At 40.0% G+C, this 19805-nt stretch overlaps 1 protein-coding gene and 1 long non-coding RNA gene across 3 annotated transcripts in view; both read right to left on the reverse strand.

The window, feature by feature from the left end:
- Window positions 1-19805, reverse strand: part of rgs3a (regulator of G protein signaling 3a) — a 143320-nt gene that overhangs the window by 102703 nt on the left and 20812 nt on the right. The window contains exon 6 of the mRNA XM_066651534.1: window positions 4272-4315. Coding sequence (XP_066507631.1) covers window positions 4272-4315 — 44 coding nt within the window. The remainder of the gene's footprint in view (window positions 1-4271; window positions 4316-19805) is intronic.
- On the reverse strand, window positions 8565-19725 carry LOC136675125 (uncharacterized). Of its 2 annotated transcripts, XR_010796138.1 has the most exons (5): window positions 18228-19725; window positions 17761-17862; window positions 15429-15530; window positions 13541-13635; window positions 8565-9443 (listed from the first exon to the last, which is right to left on the reverse strand). It is a non-coding gene; the product is annotated as an uncharacterized lncRNA (long non-coding RNA). The 2 variants fall into 2 exon arrangements; XR_010796135.1 differs by lacking the exon at window positions 13541-13635.

Here is a 19805-nt window from a genome sequence, read left to right on the forward strand (position 1 = left end):
CATGCTGGCTCCTGAAGGCTTGTGCTGAGCAGTTGACTCATGTTTTCAAACGTCTTTAATCCCCCGCCGTGGCTGCCTACTGTCCCATACTACCCCACTGGGCCCACCACAGTGATTCTGCCAAACATTTAACATGTTAAAATTAAGGGAATATAAGTATGAATCTCTGACCCATTTATCCACGTCACGTTTGTCAGGTTCAGTAGAGGAGCTTGGGCCGTGCCCCAAATAGCGCCATACACTCTACAAATCATATCAGAGCTAATAAAACTAATAATACTGCATCCAGACTGTAATTAGACACTAATTCAACAGGGAAACATGAACCTATTAGTGGACTAAAAATTACTTTTGACATACAGCGCAATATGTGAGTGCAGATACCATTAAATTATGATCTACACTGTGCCCTACAGAGGATGGAGAGAGACATTTGGCCTCAGCTTCAAAAGAATATGTGGCCTGTGTCTGTGGTCTCTTAGTAACACGGTTAGTGAAGCTTATATATCATCTGTGTATGATCTGTGTATGAATAACTCACGCAGATGAAGTCACAAGAGCAGGGAACTGCATTGGAGTCTAACGTACTCACAGTTTTCCATTAGATCATATGACAAATGCTGTGCATCTGAGTGCTGTGAGAGTCTCTCTGGCGCAGGAAGAGCAGCTGTGTTTGAGATAAATTTATCCACCTTTCCACCCTGTTTACATTAGTGCAACTATGGCAGTCACACCAAAAAAATATATCATGTGACTCACGTTGTAGTTCTACAATTGTAGAATCTGGCCCATATGTAGTTCTCCGTTCCCACTGTTCTTCAAACATCTGGACCAGCCCCACAGAGCAGGTGTGATTTAGGAGTTGGATCATTCTCAGCGCTGAAGTGATACTGACGGTGGGGGTGGTGTGTTAGTGTGTGTTTTGATGGTATCAGTGGATCCGACTTCAAGCGATGTGCTCACTCACTGTCCACTCGATTAGACACACCTACTCAGTTGGTTCACACTGTAGATTGTAGCAAAATCACAGACTTGTTCCTCAAGTCCTTCATCAGTGGTCATAAGACATTGACCACTGGCCACTGTCAACTGGATATTTTTGGTTAGTTACACAAAGGGGTTTAAAACCTCCAGCAGGGCTGCTGCATGTCATCGACTCATTTCCCATTAATTCCTAGTTTACCAGAGTTTTGTAAAAACTAATTACATACTGACAATGAGCCTGAAGCACACATTCAGATGGTCATTTCAGCAGAAGGCTAGAGCAATAAAGATGGCTTTTAGCTATTCTAATCTAAGCAGAGTGGAGTGGTTAAGATGATACGGGTTGTCATCCGGACATTAGTGAAACACATAATCCTACCCCTTCATATACACACACACAGAAATGGAGATCTGTCCTCAGTGGTCTTTACGTCAACAAGCATCATGGCCTTGTCACTTTCAGAAAGAATGATATCAATGAGCTGACAGTTAAGCTAATGAACAAGACACAGCTTGACGTGTTGAGTTAGTTCCACTGGAACAGAGTGAAATAGCTACAAACTGTCAACTCACACAATTTCACACACTTGCTTGGGTGGTCTCGGGCACTGTAGGACACTGAGATATATGAGTATGGACAAAATAGACTTATAGGTGATGGTCGCAATGTGAATCATTGAACAGTCTTTTTATAAAATTCAGAGAATGTCTCCTTTCCATTTGCTAGGGCTCCAATCTGTTTGCGCACAGGAAAAAGTTCTGATGTTGGTACGTATCCCTGGCTTGAAAAATGAGAAAGAAGCTGAGGGTCTCTGTCCAAAATGGGTCGGAATATCTCTCTGTGTCTCATTGGCTGAGCCACAGCTGAGAAATCTTGGGCATTTAGAGGCTTTTGGAGAGATCTCAAATATTGAAAACCATTAAAAGGTTCGAGGATGTTACTCTGTTGACATATTTTTGGTGTTTTAGAGGAATTACTTAAGGTGGAACAGACTCTGACCACGTACATGCAGACGGAAAGTGCTACAAAACTAAACAGCTTGAGTTACAAATGAGTTTCTGTGGTAAATCAAACAGATTAAAAATTTACAGATACGTTAAACTTAATCCACAAGCTACAGTTGACTTCTTATTCAAATAATTTACACTGTTCCACATTAAAAGATGCAGAGCTTCTGAATGAAAACAAACAGGAGTGGGGGGTTTGTTTTGCTGTGAGAACAGTACCGCTACAGTATCATCTTCATATCTTATAAATGTCACTGCGTCCTTTTAACCTGGTCTACCAGTGGCCACATTCGACGTAATGTGTTTATATACGTAACATTTTTTGGAAGGATTTACACCAGAAATTGGAACATTTCTTGAACATTTCTGTGAGGATTTGATGGCAGCCATGAGACCATAAACGAGGTCAGGTTTGGATATTAGACGATTAGTTCTGCCCCTCCAACTCATCCCAAAGAATCTCAGTCACTCCAGCGAACACTGAAAGACGGAAAGAAACCTCCAAATGTAGCAGGACTTGAGATGACAGGGTGAATAAAAAGTATGTCATCATACTTCCTCTCTCTCTCTCTCTCTCTCTCTCTCTCTCTCTCTCTCTCTCTCTCTGTCCATCTCCTGTGGAGTCACTTCCTGTAGTGATTAGTGTCAGCAGCCCAGAGGACAAGCGCAGTACTGGCTGTGATGAGTGAGTGGGGCGAGATCAACACACACACACACACACACACACATTCCAACGCCTCCCACATCACACACACACACACACACTATTTTTGGGGGCCTAATTGGACAGGCTGCATATTTTGCTTCCCTTTTCCCCCCACTCCCCGCCCCCTTCATAGCTACGGGGCATGTCTCAGAAATTCTGCTGTGTTTAAAATAGATGAGAATTTGTTTAAAAATGCATTCATTAATTAAGAATGAATAAGGTGCTACATTCCATTTTTTAAAAAAAGGAGGAATCAAGGGGGAACAATGATGTAAACGTGATAATTACACACGGAGGAAATGAAAACACAGTCAAATGTGGATGAAAATGACTCGGAGTATTAGAGGAATGTTGGAGGAGGTGGAGCTTAGAATCAAAGATTAGATGCCTGCAGAGTTCACACAGAGTGTAGAGTTCTTTTTGTGCTATTGACTTAACAACATGGTGCAGATGCAAGGAGAAGTAAATGATTAGGTGTGTGGAGTAATACACTTACACGGGGCATTTTGCATAAGTCTCGAGTGACCACTTATGGGTGGATTCATACATAATTTCTGTTGAAGCATGCGCTGTGGTTGATAAGTTTGGTACCTTGCTGCTGTCAAGGATGCATCAGAACGCAGTGCTGTTCACACTACAGATGTAATGTGGCCTGATGTATTCCAGAACACCTCATTGGTTTGTGTAATCGACGAGGCACTTTGTACCCAGTTCACACTTGTACTTCATGGTGGCCCTTTATGATCTAACCTCCCTGGATGTATGTCCATGCCAGGTGTGAACAGTGTGGTTTTAGATGAACCCTTTCACCTGCTTCTCCAGCATTTTCCTGAAATCAAGGGTATTAAAAAGTAGGTAGATTCACCTTTGCTAGAGAAGTAGCTTCTACTGGTTGTATACTAGATTTTGAAGTATTTCTGTAACGATTTGATGCTGTTCGCTCAGTTAAACTCTAAGACTTTCATCCTAATTATTATACTGTAATTAGATGGAATATTAAATAATACAAACAATACTAACTGGCTGAAATATCCTTAAAGGTAATATTCACGATTCCTCACTGTATGTTAGCTCTCTGGACTCTTTGTGTGCTGGAAAAACATCCAGTGTTTCTACACATCCCTGGCTCTGTAAATGGGAAACAAACTAAGTGTGTCTGTCTAAATTGGCTAAGGCTTTCTCTCTGTGCCTCTGTGTCTGAGCCATGAGGGAGAAATGGCATCTGAAGGCATTTGGACTGTGGGTACACAGGTTCGTAATGACTTATTTGTGCTGTTTCAGATGTTGTATTAATTCCGAGTTAAACTGACCCCCTATTCAGGGGACCGCTACCTTTCGGCAGTAATTCGAACAGTGCTGAACACAGTTGGTTACTTACTCAAACATACAGCTCCACCTTAAAAATGTGGAGTTTCTGAATGAACACAAATAGTGGGGAGTTTGTTTTGATGAAAAAAAAACAGTAGTTCTCCAGAATCATCTACATTCCCTTTAAGCGATATGAATGAAGAATGCACATCTGGAATTGGCAGTGATAAAACTTTATAAACACACACTAACATCATTAACTCACCTCTGTCATGTGGATAAGGTAGAAACGAAGCTCTTCACTGTGATCTGTAGGAAAACACAGAAACACATGGTGTTAACACGGCAGTCAACACTGAACAAAATGCATTTATACCACCGTTAAACACTTATTCCACCGTCAATCAACTGTCGTCAATCAGTCACTTCTTTTTTAGTTTGGTTTCGTAAAATCGCTACGAATCAATGTCCAGTTAAAAATTGCATTCTTAAAGTTGCAATCAGTCGTTCTCTCCAGTGATTCTGAAACAGCTTTTAAACTGACACCTAGAGGCCTGGATGGTTTTAAAATGGCTGCCCCATGTGAGAAGCCCACTCTATGGAGCCTAACCTGTCAAGCACTTTCTTAAATAATGTCTTCTAGTTTTTTAAGGTACAAATTTTTACAGCATTGTACTGAAATCAATGGGGAGAGGGAGAGGCGAGTTGTTGTGTGCTCCTCCCAAGTTACATAGTGCTGTTACTGCAGTGCTGAGCCCACATTAGCAATGACAGAGCCCCTGTTCTCCATATTACAGATCAACAAAGCATCGCAATGGTTTGAAGCTGTAATTTAAAGATAAACATATTATGGAGTTATTATCACATGGAGTTATTAAGTGAAGTCTAATAAACTTCTCTGTGTAGATGATCATAGCTAAATCCAACAGTAGCAGTCACATTCTCTGTCTAAATGTTGTATGGCATCATGCTCAACGTCAAGTGTTGGCTACAGAGGTAAAGCCAAAGAGCACTGGGATGTGGAGCAAAAGGCAATATGTTTGTGTGTGTAAGTGCATGCACTTAAATTGGGCGCGCACACACACACACACACATTTTAATTTGTTGCATGGCAGAAATTTAACATATTCCTCCTTCTGGAGGCTCAGATTGATCACTTTCATTTTGTGAGGATGTTACTTTGTCTCTCTCTCTCTCTCTCTCTCTCTCTCTCTCTCTTTCGAAAACACTCCTTCACTCAGAGCGACAGCTGCTAACAGCACACTCTGACGGCTGGCTGTTTACTTCACCTCCAGACCCAGCCCTTTTTAATTTTGTGATCCTTAATGTTTCGCCGTTCACCAACTGTGTTTGCATTCACATAACCTTCAGCAGTGCACCAAGTAAATTCAATTCAACGGTAGGTTACTAAAGTGTATACTCTACTCAACTCTCAGCACTCCCTCACACACTGCGTTTTGATGCTAATTGCACTCACAAATTACTTACTCACAGCTTCTGAGCAGAAACGTAACAAGATGCAAACACTGTGGACAAATACTAATACTATTAGATAACTACAGCTATTCAATCTGTAGCCTTTTATTGCCAACTCCAACTAACAATCACACCAGAGGAAGGTGAGGAAGTTAGTACAGCATCTCCTACTGGGGTCATGCGGTCCAATCAGTGCACATCCAACAGGATAACAGATAATAAGTAGATGCACACCAAAAAGGCGATAGTCACAACACTTGAATGTTGTACAGACACTGAATTACACTGAATCCGCTGGTCGTTTCCAGGAAAAAAAACTGTTGTGTACCCAAAGATTTATAGAAAGTGTAGTTAACTCCAGTGGGAGAGCTAAATGCAAGGTTAGCTTTTCTGTTAGGAACCCTACTTTAGACTTAGGCTTTGGGTACATCAGCAAGTATGGAATGATGACAACAGGTGTTTAGGTTGTTTGCCTATGAAAAGTCAACCTAACGCATTATTACACATTATTACAGAGATACAGCAGATTAAAAATGCTGAATTAAGGGGTTAATAGTTTAACACATTGAAAGAAAGCTGTTGGAGGGGCTTGTTTAATCCCAGACCATTTGATTAATGTCATCTCACACAAATGTTGTAGTAATGCCTTCCATCAATCAAGCCCCAAGAAGAGGAGATAAATTAGACCCTCCATCTGCCCCCACGTCGAAATAAGGTCAAATAAAAGTCACGGAGAAACCCTCCAGCTTCATGATGATAGGATAAACAGACGTCCCCCTCTACTGGCCAGGGGAACTTTCAGACGAGGCACATATTTCCTCCGATAACTCTTATGTTCATAAATACTCGTTTCATTTATGGTGATGTTTCATTATGAACATTAATAACATGGAATAAAACCATTTTACACTTTTGCCATGTCTCTGTATGTTAGAATGTATCAGATAGTAAACGTTATTTAAACAATATTTCATATATACAGTCATTGACATTTACATTAAATCACAATGTGATTATAATAATTCTAGAACTCTCAAATTTAAAAATGCCATTTAATATTTTCAGCAAATGTCATATGTTTTGTTCAGAAACTACACTTCATTTAACAAACAGTGTTGTGTTGTAACAGCCCTCAGGAAATATGTAATGCATCCCCTCTTCCCCCAGGGCCACTATCTCTATCACTGTTTCGAAACATTCATCATCATTAATTCTACCTGGAGTCATTTGCCAGCAGGGTGCGCGCGCATGTGTGTGTGTGTGTGTGTGTGTGTGTGTGTTAGAGTGTGATGGCTCCTGTCTGATGAGAGGAGACACATGTACAGCATGTTGTCACGGGGCCACCTGCAGGCTCTTCCACAGCTGCAATACTCAGTGTCAAGCTGTCATCACACAAACACACACACACACACAAATGCACAGGTCACCTGCTCTAGATGTGATCACAATCACGCATTGTTTAATGGTGTTAAAGTGTGTCAGAGAGAGAGAGAGAGAGAGAGAGAGCACGTGTGAGTATGAAAGAATAAAACCATGAAAGAAGAGAATAAGGGGTGACAAAGTAGATGGAAAATTGGAGAGATAGAGCGGAAGAAGAGACAGAAATGTTAAAGAAGACAGAAAGAAGGAAGAAAAGAAGGAAAACATATAAGTGAAAGGAGGGAGAAAGTGAGTGAGTTGGGCAATAAGGAAATAGAGAGAGAGAGAGAGAGAGAGAGAGAGAGAGAGAGAGAGAATGTGTTGAGTGCAAGAAGAAACAAAAAGAGGAGTTTTAAAAAAGACACAGGAGGCAGGAAAGAAGGGAAATATATAAGGGAAGAGAGGTGGAGAGAGAGTGAGTGAAGTGGGAAATATAGGGAAAGAGGGAGAGAGAGAGAGAGAGAGAGAGAGAGAGAGAGAGAGAGCGAGATAGATAGTGAGAGAGAGAGAGAGAGAGAGAGAGAGAGAGAGAGAGAGAGAGATGGTGAGAGAGAGAAAGAGGATCGAAGTGAAGGTTAAAGATAAGAATGTGGTGGAAGGCGGTACCTGTCTCTGCTTATTCTGGCCCAATCATTTACTGTTTAAGATCCAGACAGAGATTAAAAAAAAGCTGACTCAGTGCTAATCTATTGTCCTTTACAACTGACCAATAGTCAACTGTGGCTATCAGCACTCTGACTGGATCCATTACACGTGAATAAAATACCAGAGAACAGAATGACTCTTGAAATAAGTCAGAAATTCAGTTTTAAAACAGTATACTCTTCTACAACTGAGTATTTATTCACAAATGATCTAAAAACCTCTTTAGGAGTTCCATAAGAATCACACTGTCAAAAGATGTAGCTCATTTTCTAAGGCAAAGCTTAGATATTACAGATTTAGGTTAAGATTCCTAGCAGAGTTTTACAGACGCAGTTCAGAAGAGACCAAAGCATTGAATTGTTTCGTTTGGACAGCAGAGGTCTCTCTCGCATCTCAAAAGCCGGCAGAAAAAGCAAAAGCTTGAGCTACAAGCACAGACCCCAGATGTGTCCTGAATGGTCAACAGTGGGAGTAGAAGACCACATTGAATCTATATCAGTGAATATGTAATCACACTGTGGAAAGATATGATGCTGTGCATACTTTTACTCTTAGCTTAAACAGTGCCCAAAGTTTCTAGACACACATTTATTCATTAATAATCTCAGCTATCGGAGGTGTACCTATTGTAGGATGTGTAAACTTCCCAGAAATGCAAAGTAACCCCTCAATAATAGATCACACACACACACACACACACATACTTGTTTCTGTGCGTTGTGGGGGTCACCTGGAGGAATACTCACATTGTGGGGTCCACCCTTTCCCAAGGTGCTACAGACTTGAAAAAAATCATGCTTTGTCAAAATGCACTTGTGAATCTTAATATCACTTCAAATTACAAATATCTCACCAAAATTGATTCTGACCAGACGACCTCGTGACTTGTGGGGACATTTCAGGTTTGGAGTATATTTGGGGACCAAATATTACACAAATCACCTGTTCTCGTTCTTTGTGGGGACCAATTTCATTTTGAGAGAGAACAATGTGTAATCTATAATTAATGCAGAAAAACAACTAATCCAGGCCGATGCATTCGTTTAAAGATTAATTTATTAACCTTTAACGTTATTTGAACTAATTTGTTCTTTTATTAAACTCTGAAAAAGATAGGCACAGATGTGTACATACTGTAGAAGCAATGAAGTTAGCCAAAAACTGAGAGAATAAAACACAATATAAATAAATAATACCTTGAATAACTGATGAGCTTAGCTAGGCTAAAGAAAATTAAAAATCAATATGAACACACACAATATAAACTCAGAATAATTTACATGAAACAGTCCATCTATGATATTAACCAAGAACTCCATTACGAACACTGTACTTACACTCGCTGTCCATTATATTAGTTACTCTTACCATGTAGGAGCACTGCCATGTCTGATCCACTCATACCAGAGCAACACATTAATTGTGCTTGTGCAATGCATGGGACCTACACTACTGGACTGTTTGGTCCCTGGTTGGCTTTTCACTACCACAACCTCACCCCAAGAAATGTATCTGGAATCAAAACAAATCGCGCTAGGTGGGGGTCCTCTAAGAGTACTGCCCATTGAAGAACAGGGTGAAATCTGGTAAACAAAGCATGCAGCACAAGAAATGGACACTATTCTGTAAATGCTGAACTACAAAATGCTCCTACATTGTAAATGGAGCTGATGAAATGAACAGTGAGTATAGACACAAGGTGTTCCTATCAAAACTGCCTGGTCCGAGAGAGCTTTGATCAAGTCTGAAAACAGAAACTTTAAAACAATATAAATCACATCACAACATTGCAGAGACAGGTTTAAGAGCCCACTGTTCAGATGTATACAGTGAACAAACAGCTTTCCAGGAACTTTCCATCAACATGAGCTTCTCCACTCCATGGAATTCACTGGACCTAGGTGACAAAAAAAAAAAATATATATATATATATCTCAAAGGAAATTTTCCTATGCCTAAATTTGAATAAAAATTTCTCTTTTACCAACATCTTTTTTGGCACAAATTGCATGATTTAATAAGGCTGTTTTTCTTACAACATGCAAAAGAGAAAACAGACCTACATTGGCACTTAAAATGGTATCAAGCCCCAAATTAGGATTATTAGCTTTTTTTTTTTTGCAAAAAGTGATTAAAATAACAATTTAAATAGATAAAATTGTTTTCTCCCAATCCAACAAAAAATGCCCAAAATAACTACTGCCTCAGAATTATTAAACACCTTTTAAAACCCTTTGTGACAGGTGTAATTAATACTTAGTAGAGTACCTTTTTACCATTTCTTTATACTTGAGTGAATCCATCTCATTCATAAAACAAGTACGTTCATAAATATCATTCAATTACATGTTTCTTGATGGATTCCTGATATATGATCACACTGCACGATTGTAGCCCCGATTTTCTTGTCAAAGACGATGTTTTAGGGGATCACGGGAACAACCCTTAGGTCAGAGGCAAATCAACACTATCTCGATTGCTACGTGTGAACCGCTGAAAGATGTGACACAAGAGCTTGCCCAGAAATCGCTGATGCCATGCAAACAGCCAATAAATATCCAGTAGTATGAGACTTGTGACTGACAGTTAGCGAAGAGACAAGCTCCCATCAATGAGAATTTGAGGCATAGGCTGATGAGAAGAAGAACTACACTGTTGTCTGTGTTGTGTCTACTGGTCCTGTTCTGTATGTATTTTAAGATCTTTGTAATTACTGCACTGTACTCTCTGCACTAATGTTCTGGAGTCAAATATGGAGTCAAAAAAGGGTAAAAAATTTTGAGTTTGTAAAACAATACTCACAAATGTAACAGACTTTGTAACTGTGTTTGAGCAACTACATACACGTTAAAATCCACAAATGTATACGTCAAATTTAAAGCAACAACTACAATAATAATAACTTAAATTCACAGATGTGTAAAAAAGATTTGCATTTGTAAATGAAATGTTGTGAATGTGTGAATCAGTAAAATACTTAAAATGTGCAAGAGCAAACCTTTTTTAAAGGTTCCAAATGTGACAGTGGGAGTTTTTGAATGAGATGGAAAAAAACACACATTCGCCTTCTCTGCTGTGTGTGCGAATCTCTTTTTGCAGTTGCGAATTAAAGACCCTGTTTTGAAGGCCAATTGATGGACCAATAGGAAAGCTTTAGCTGGACCAATCAGATCGCAAGGTTTGTTTAAACAATCGGATTTGTTGCTGTCAACCATAGCGCTTTTCCACCAAAAGAACTCTGGTTCTTGAACCAGTTCTGTTCCTGATTCTAGGAACATTGGTTCTTTCCAGTGAACCACCGCATTTCTACACATTTTGAGGGGAACCAGGAATACGTCATGAACGGAGACACTATGGCTGAGTTCAGAGGCATCCTGCTGACCTTGTGAACAGCGGAGAAACGTAACCAAGAGCCCAGAGCTTCAAATACAGCGTTATCGCCCAGTGGAGCTTGACAGGGTCATTCACAACGTTTCATATAAATAAATAATAGGAAAAAACAGGAACATGCCCCATTTTTATGCGTTTTTGGTGAAGTTAGGCGCAATTGCATGTGCGTTGATCAAAGCCGCGGCTCTTGTTTACGTTTCTCTGCTGTCCGTAGAAACGCGGCGGTTCACGGACCTGAGTTCATTTTGTGGAAAAGCGCTATGGTTGACAGCAACAAATCAATGTTCCAATTGGTTAAACAAACCTCACAATCTGCTTGGTCCAGCTAAAGATTTCCTATTTGTCCATCAATTGGCCGTCAAAACAGGGTCTTAAATCCGCATCTGCAAAAAGAGATTCGCACACGCAACAGAGAAGGAGAATGTGTGGATTTTTCCATCTCATTCAAAAATTCCCCCAGTCACATTTGGAACTTTAAAAAGGTTTGCTCTTGCACATTTTAAACCGTTTGAGAAGTTACTGATTCACACATTCACAACATTTCATTTACAAATGCAAATCTTTTTTGCACATTTGTGAATTTAATTTATTATTGTAGTTGTTGTTTTAAATTTGTGCATTCCAATACATTTGTGGATTTTAGTTTTACGTGTATGTAGTTGCTCAAGCACAGTTAAAATTTCGTGTATGTAGTTGCTCAAAAGCAGTTACAAAGTCCATTACATTTGTGAGTATTGTTTTAAAATGCACCAGAGCAAACCTTTATGTTCCAAATGTGACAAAAAATGCACACATTCACCTTCTCTGCTGCTTGTGTAAATCTCTTTTCACAGTTGTGAATTTTTGACCCCGATTGGCCAACTGATGTACCAATAGGAAAGCTTTAGCTGTACCAATCATATAGTGAGGTTTATTTAACCGATCAGAACATTGATTTGTTGCTGTCAATCACAGCGCTATTTCACCAAAAGAACTCTGGCTCCTAAACCGGTTCCATTCCTGATTCTTGGAACCTTGGTTCTTTCCAATGAACTGCTGCATTTCTACACGTTTAAAGGGGAAACAGGTATACGTCATTAGCGGGGGAGTCGCTGTGCCTGAATACAGCGCCAGCACCAAAGACTGTTAGACTCATTGTTAGAGTCATTGTTTATTCTTTGTTTACCATGAAGTCAGACCCGAGTGAGATATAATACTGTGTAAATGTTGCCGAGTTCAGAGCCGTCCTGCTGAGCTTGTGAACAGCAGAGAAACGTAACCGAGAGCTGCGGCTCTGACCAACAAAAATGGAATCGCACGCAAACAGCACCAGAAAAAAAAAAACAGGGCGTGTTCCTGTTTTATTTCTTTTTATTTATTTATTTGAAACGTTGTAAATTACCCTGTCAAGCTCCGCAGTGCAATAACGCTGCATTTGAAACTCAGCTGGGAACAAACTTTTCTAGGTCGCGAACCAGTTTGTGTAGATGGAAACATACCAAACGGTTCCAAATTCACCTTGCGAACTGGAACCGTTCTGGTTCCTTTTTGGTGGAAATGCACTATCAGAGATACAATAGAGCAGGGGTCCCCAATTACTTTTACCCAAGGGCCACATCCAACAAACATCGTAAAGGCAGGGTGTCATTCTCATATTTTTTCATACAGTACTTTACAAGATTTATTATTCCGGTTAATATATTAAGTCTATGTAAATCGGTAGGCCTTACTAACTACAGTTATTTTATTTTACAAACACTTCAATGAGAGAAGTGATAGTGGCAGGTGGAAACGAGATACCTGAATTTTTGTATTTAAATTGTATCAGCAGCAAATTGCAAGAATGCAAACCCCAGCCTTGTATGTGTAACGAGACCAATGGCCTGATGTGGCAGCAAGTCCAGTTTATATTATTACATTTATTCAAACTAGGAACTATGACTAAACGTTAACTACATCAGTGGCATAGCCACAAATTGATCTTTGGGTGGGCCTGTGTAAAAGTGTGTGGGCACAATTATTCTTTCTATAATAATAAGCAGTGTGATTTATGAAATTGTAGGCTGCCAACTTTCTGAAACCAAATTTAGGGACACATTTATAGCTTTACTATTTTAAATACTTTACAATTTATATAAATAAATCATGGACAGTTAATACAAGTGAGGACCAATGAGAAGCATGTTCTGTGGAGTACCTGCCCCTCCCTCTGGCTAAGGGAGACCTGCAGAGCTTTTGTCTGTTTCAAACTATAAGTTTTTACAGTCTAACCTCAAAACAATATAATAAATGGTGTCCTGTGTTGGTTCAATACCAAACACGGCTTTCAGTGTCCAAATATCGAACAAAGTTTGGGAACTGTACAGAATGTGGGTGGCAGGCACATGCAAGACCAGTAGAGATAGGTGTTATGGGATTTGTAGCCAAGTTTGCTGCATCCATGCATGTGAACTTCGATATCAGGTGCCGAAAACTATGGGCAGCTGTGGAGGAGTTATCAGAACCAGCTGAAATTCTAGTCAGCAGTTGTGGAAAAGAAAAAAAATACTTGGGGAAAATGCACATTACTTAGAGAAATACACTGTAACGTAAACTGTAGTTCAGAAATGTTGTCTGTATACTGACCTGTGAGTGTACTGCTATACTAGGAGTGTCTCCCTAGAAGTGGTCCCTACGATGCTAGACCTGACAGTGTGTGTCACCAATACAAACTGAAAGAGCTGTGTCAGAAAAGAAAATAATAACAAATTCAAACTAGACCCTCAGTGACACCAGTCATGAGGTAACATACACTGTAGTTCAGAAAAGCTGTCTGTATATTGACCTGTGAGTGTACTGCTGTAGTAGGAGTGTCTTCCTAGAAGTGGTCCCTACGACGCTAGACCTGACAGTGTGTGTCACCAATACAACCTTAAAGCGCTGTGTCAGAAAAGAAAATAATAACAAATTCAAACTAGACCCTCAGTGACATCAGTCATGAGGTAATGTACACTGTAGTTCAGATAAACTGTCTGTATATTGACCTGTGAGTGTACTGCTTTAGTAGGAGTGTCTCCATAGAAGGGGACCCCACTATGCTAGACCTGACAGTGTGTGTAACTAATATAAACTTAAAGAGCTTTATCAGAAAAGAAAATAATAACAAATTCAAACTAGAACCTCAGTGACATCAGTCATGAGGTAATGTACACTGTAGTTCAGATAAACTGTCTGTATATTGACCTGTGAGTGTACTGCTTTAGTAGGAGTGTCTCCCTAGAAGGGGACCCCACTATGCTAGACCTGACAGTGTGTGTCATTAATATAAGCTTAAAGAGCTGTGTCAGAAAAGAAAATAATAACAAATTCAAACTAGACCCTCAGTGACATCAGTCATGGGGTAATGTACACTGTAGTTCAGATAAACTGTCTGTATATTGACCTGTGAGTGTACTGCTTTAGTAGGAGTGTCTCCCTAGAAGGGGACCCCACTATGCTAGACCTGACAGTGTGTGTCATTAATATAAGCTTAAAGAGCTGTGTCAGAAAAGAAAATAATAACAAATTCAAACTAGACCCTCAGTGACATCAGTCATGGGGTAATGTACACTGTAATTCAGATAAACTGTCTGTATATTGACATGTGAGTGTACTGCTTTAGTAGGAGTGTCTCCCTAGAAGGGGACCCCACTATGCTAGACCTGACAGTGTGTGTCATTAATATAAGCTTAAAGAGCTGTGTCAGAAAAGAAAATAATAACAAATTCAAACTAGACCCTCAGTGACATCAGTCATGGGGTAATGTACACTGTAGTTCAGATAAACTGTCTGTATATTGACCTGTGAGTGTACTGCTTTAGTAGGTGTTTCTACCTAAACGGGGACCCCACTATGCAAGACCTGACAGTGTGTGTCACTAATATAAGCTTAAAGCACTGTGTCAGAAAAGAAAATAATAACAAATTCAAACTAGACCCTCAGTGACATCAATCATGAGGTAATGTACACTGTAGTTCAGAAACGCTGTCTGTATATTGACCTGTGAGTGTACTGCTATAGTAGGAGTGTCTCCCTAGAATGGGACCCCTCTATGCTAGACCTGACAGTGTGTGTCACTAATATAAGCTTAAAGAGCTGTGTCAGAAAAGAAAATAATAACAAATTCAAACTAGACACTCAGTGACATCAGTCATGAGGTAATGTACAGTGTAGTCCAGAAACGCTGTCTGTATATTGACCTGTGAGTGTACTGCTTTAGTAGGTGTTTCTCCCTAAACGGGGACCCCACTATGCTAGACCTGACAGTGTGTGTGTGCACATTTGACCAAAACCTTTTCAATAGTTCCGTCCTGAGAGGGTCCCCACAACGTAAGGCCTGAGAGTGTGTGTAACCAGTACCATCCCTAAGGCCTCACCCAAAAGCAATGAACTATCACAATTTTGTACCAGAGAAATTAACTTCAACTGACCACAGTGACCTGCCTCACTAAAACCTATTTCAGTGACTATATGGACATAAAACCTTTTTAAATACCTCCAAGTCAGAGGACGGCGCTCCAGCGCTGAGCACAGGACCGGAAGCTCAGTGGGTTTGTTCTACCATGTCCATCTAGTCAGCGGTGTCCTCTCATGCCTTCTACAGAGATTTCAAACAACAGTAAAACATTTCGGTGAACACCACACACAAATACATTAGTATTTAAAGTGCAATACATTTTACAACATGTTTAATCTCTCATCAGTTAAACAATTGCTGAGTCAAATTGACTTGACATGGATACACCATGGTATTAAAAAACGTAAGACACATTTGTCCTGACACAAGTAACAATTTCAGATAATACCACCAATACAATCGCCAATACAACCTGAAAGAGCTGAATCAGAAAAGTAAATAACCAATTTAAACTAGACCCTCAGTGACATCAGTCATGAGGTAACGTACACTGTAGTTCGGAAAAGCTGTCTGTATATTGAGATGTGAGTGTACTGCTATAGTAGGAGTTTCTCCCTAGAAAGGGACCCCTCTATGCCAGACCTGACAGTGTGTGTCATTAATATAAGCTTAAAGAGCTATGTCAGAAAAGAAAATAATAAAAAATTCAAACTAGACCCTCAGTGACATCAGTCATGAGGCAATGTACACTGTAGTTCAGATAAACTGTCTGTATATTGACCTGTGAGTGTACTGCTTTAGTAGGTGTGTCTCCCTAAACGGGGACCCCACTAGGCTAGACCTGACAGTGTGTGTCACTAATATAACCTTAAAGCGCTGTGTCAGAAAAGAAAATAATAACAAATTCAAACTAAACCCTCAGTGACATCAGTCATGAGGTAATGTACAGTGTAGTTCAGAAACGCTGTCTGTATATTGACCTGTGAGTGTACTGCTATAGTAGGAGTGTCTCCCTAGAAGGGGACCCCTCTATGCTAGACCTGACAGTGTGTGTCACTAATATAAGCTTAAAGAGCTGTGTCAGAAAAGAAAATAATAACAAATTCAAACTAGACCCTCAGTGACATCAGTCATGGGGTAATGTACACTGTAGTTCAGATAAACTGTCTGTATATTGACCTGTGCGTGTACTGCTTTAGTAGGTGTTTCTCCCTAAACGGGGACCCCACTATGCAAGACCTGACAGTGTGTGTAACTAATATAAGCTTAAAGCGCTGTGTCAGAAAAGAAAATAATAACAAATTCAAACTAAACCCTCAGTGACATCAGTCATGGGGTAATGTACACTGTAGTTCAGATAAACTGTCTGTATATTGACCTGTGAGTGTACTGCTTTAGTAGGTGTGTCTCCCTAAACGGGGACCCCACTATGCAAGACCTGACAGTGTGTGTAACTAATATAAGCTTAAAGCGCTGTGTCAGAAAAGAAAATAATAACAAATTCAAACTAAACTCTCAGTGACATCAATCATGAGGTAATGTACACTGTAGTTCAGAAACGCTGTCTGTATATTGACCTGTGAGTGTACTGCTATAGTAGGAGTGTCTCCCTAGAAGGGGACCCCTCTATGCTAGACCTGACAGTGTGTGTCATTAATATAAGCTTAAAGAGGTGTGTCAGAAAAGAAAATAATAACAAATTCAAACTAGACCCTCAGTGACATCAGTCATGGGGTAATGTACACTGTAGTTCAGATAAACTGTCTGTATATTGACCTGTGAGTGTACTGCTATAGTAGGAGTGTCTCCCTAGAAGGGGACCCCTCTATGCTAGACCTGACAGTGTGTGTCATTAATATAAGCTTAAAGAGGTGTGTCAGAAAAGAAAATAATAACAAATTCAAACTAGACCCTCAGTGACATCAGTCATGGGGTAATGTACACTGTAGTTCAGATAAACTGTCTGTATATTGACCTGTGAATGTACTGCTTTAGTAGGTGTGTCTCCCTAAACGGAGACCCCACTATGCAAGACCTGACAGTGTGTGTAACTAATATAAGCTTAAAGAGCTGTGTCAGAAAAGAAAATAATAACAAATTCAAACTAGACCCTCAGTGACATCAGTCATGGGGTAATGTACACTGTAGTTCAGATAAACTGTCTGTATATTGACCTGTGCGTGTACTGCTTTAGTAGGTGTTTCTCCCTAAACGGGGACCCCACTATGCAAGACCTGACAGTGTGTGTGTGCACATTTGACCAAAACCTTTTCAATAGTTCTGTCCTGAGAGGGTCCCCACAACGTACGACCTGAGAGTATGTGTAACCAGTACCATCCCTAAGGCCTCACCCAAAAGCAATGAACTATCATAATTTTGTACCAGAGAAATTAACTTCAACTGACCACAGTGACCTGCCTCACTAAAACCTATTTCAGTGACTATATGGACATAAAACCTTTTTAAATACCTCCAAGTCAGAGGACGGCGCTCCAGCGCTGAGCACAGGACCGGAAGCTCAGGGGGTTTGTTCTACCATGTCCATCATGTCAGCGGTGTCCTCTCATGCCTTCTACAGATATTTCAAACAACAGTAAAACAGCCTACAGTTAATGAAATATCACAATTTAATATTAAACATTTGGTAACCACAAATGAGACCATCAGTGTAATTTAATGAATACACAATCTTTTATTTTAATCTACATATTATGCATAACCTAGCTTCAGTTCAAAAATTGAAAAGTTTTAAAAACACATTAGCATTTAGCAGAAAATAAAAATAAAAAGCTGAATTTTACCAGTACTCCTTATATTACAAATAACTACTCTACAACTGCTTAAAGGCTGCTAATTTAAAACATTAAGTGAACTATACAGGCAAAAAAAAACATAATGCACAATTTAATCTTGAAGAAAAGATTATACTAGATTTACCTTTATATGAGTTTAGAGATACCTTCCAATACAATGGTGTTGATAGTGGCACTGATGACATTCTGTGCTGCTTCATCAAGTGCTTTCACTCTCCTCCGTCTCAATTGTACTGTCCTCCTGGAACTCACAATATGCGTAAATGTAGGCAGACAAATCATAACCTAGCCACTGAAATACATTGCATTGTAATGCTGGTCCCAAGCGTGTATAAATAGGGAGGGTTGTGTCAGAAAGATTATCTTTTGTATAAACTATGTCAAATTAACAATGCAGATCACTAACAAGAGTTCCATATCGGATCAGAGAAGGCCCGGGTTAACAACGTCCACCATTGGGATTGTTTCCTGCCAGTGTACCAGTGGAAATTGTGATACTGTTGGTCACAGGAGGAGAAGGAGAGGGGGAACAAGAGTTGAGAGACAAAATAAAGAAGAGGGTGAGGAAGGTGGAGGTGAGAGTGGAAACACTGAATGTTAGCACTATGACTGGTAAAAGGAGAGAGGTAGCTGATATGGTGGTAGAATTTGCCCCAAAAAATGCACATGGCAGTAGTAAATACTTATTTTCAGAAGAAGGAAGAGCATAGGGTGACATTTAAGAGTGGAGGAAGGTCTACACATGTGGACTATGTTTTATGCAGGCGAAGCAACCTGAAGTAATTTAGTGACTATAAGGTGGTGGCAGGGGTGAAGTATAGCAAGGCATCATCAGACGGTGGTGGTAGGTAGGATGTATTTGGAGGTGAAGAAAAGGAAGTGGGTGAGGGCTAAATCACAGATCAGATGGTGGACGTTAAAGTAAGAACAGTACGGTGTGTGATTCAGGGAGGAGGTGAGGCAGATGCTAGGTGGGGTGGACGAGGTGATGGACAGATGGGCAGAGACTGCAAAAGCAGTGAGGGAATCGGAGGGAAGGGAGGAGACTTTGTGCTGGAATGAGGAGATCATGCAGGAAATCTTAAGAAGGAAGTGGTCGACAAAATAGAATTGGAATCTCAAGAGAGATGTCTAAAGAAATACAAAAAAATGCAGCATCAAGCAAACGGAGAAGTGACAAAGGCTAGGGAAAATGCACGTGAAAAGTTGTATGAGAATATGGATAGTGAGGTTAGAATAAAAGACATGTATCGACTGGCGAGATGAGAGAGGAACAGGATGTGAGGATGTACAGCATGTTAGGATGATAATGAATGTAGAAGGTATTGTGCAGACTAATGAAGAGATGATATTTGAAGGGTGGAAGGAGTACTTTGAGGAACTGATGAATGTTTGTGAGGAGAATAGGGAGCATGTTAAGGTTAGTCTGGAGCTTTGGAGGAACACAGTAATTCATTCACTCACTTACTGTAAGTACACATCTAAATGTGAATAAACAATTCTCGTATTCTGAGCTTAGATGCAGATCAGTCGAGGGGTCAGTGCATTACTCTCCTTTTTCTCCTCCCAGATCTTTCCCTTATCCTCTTTCCACCTGCCCAGGAACGGCTTCTGCTGTCTCCCTCTCCAGAATCTCTCTCTCCCTAAAAGTAAACAAATACAAACAAACCAAATGTTACAAGCAAGTCAGGCTTATAGTACA

Source organism: Hoplias malabaricus, chromosome 2 (assembly GCF_029633855.1).
Source record: "Hoplias malabaricus isolate fHopMal1 chromosome 2, fHopMal1.hap1, whole genome shotgun sequence".
NCBI classification, from domain to species: Eukaryota; Metazoa; Chordata; class Actinopteri; order Characiformes; family Erythrinidae; genus Hoplias; species Hoplias malabaricus.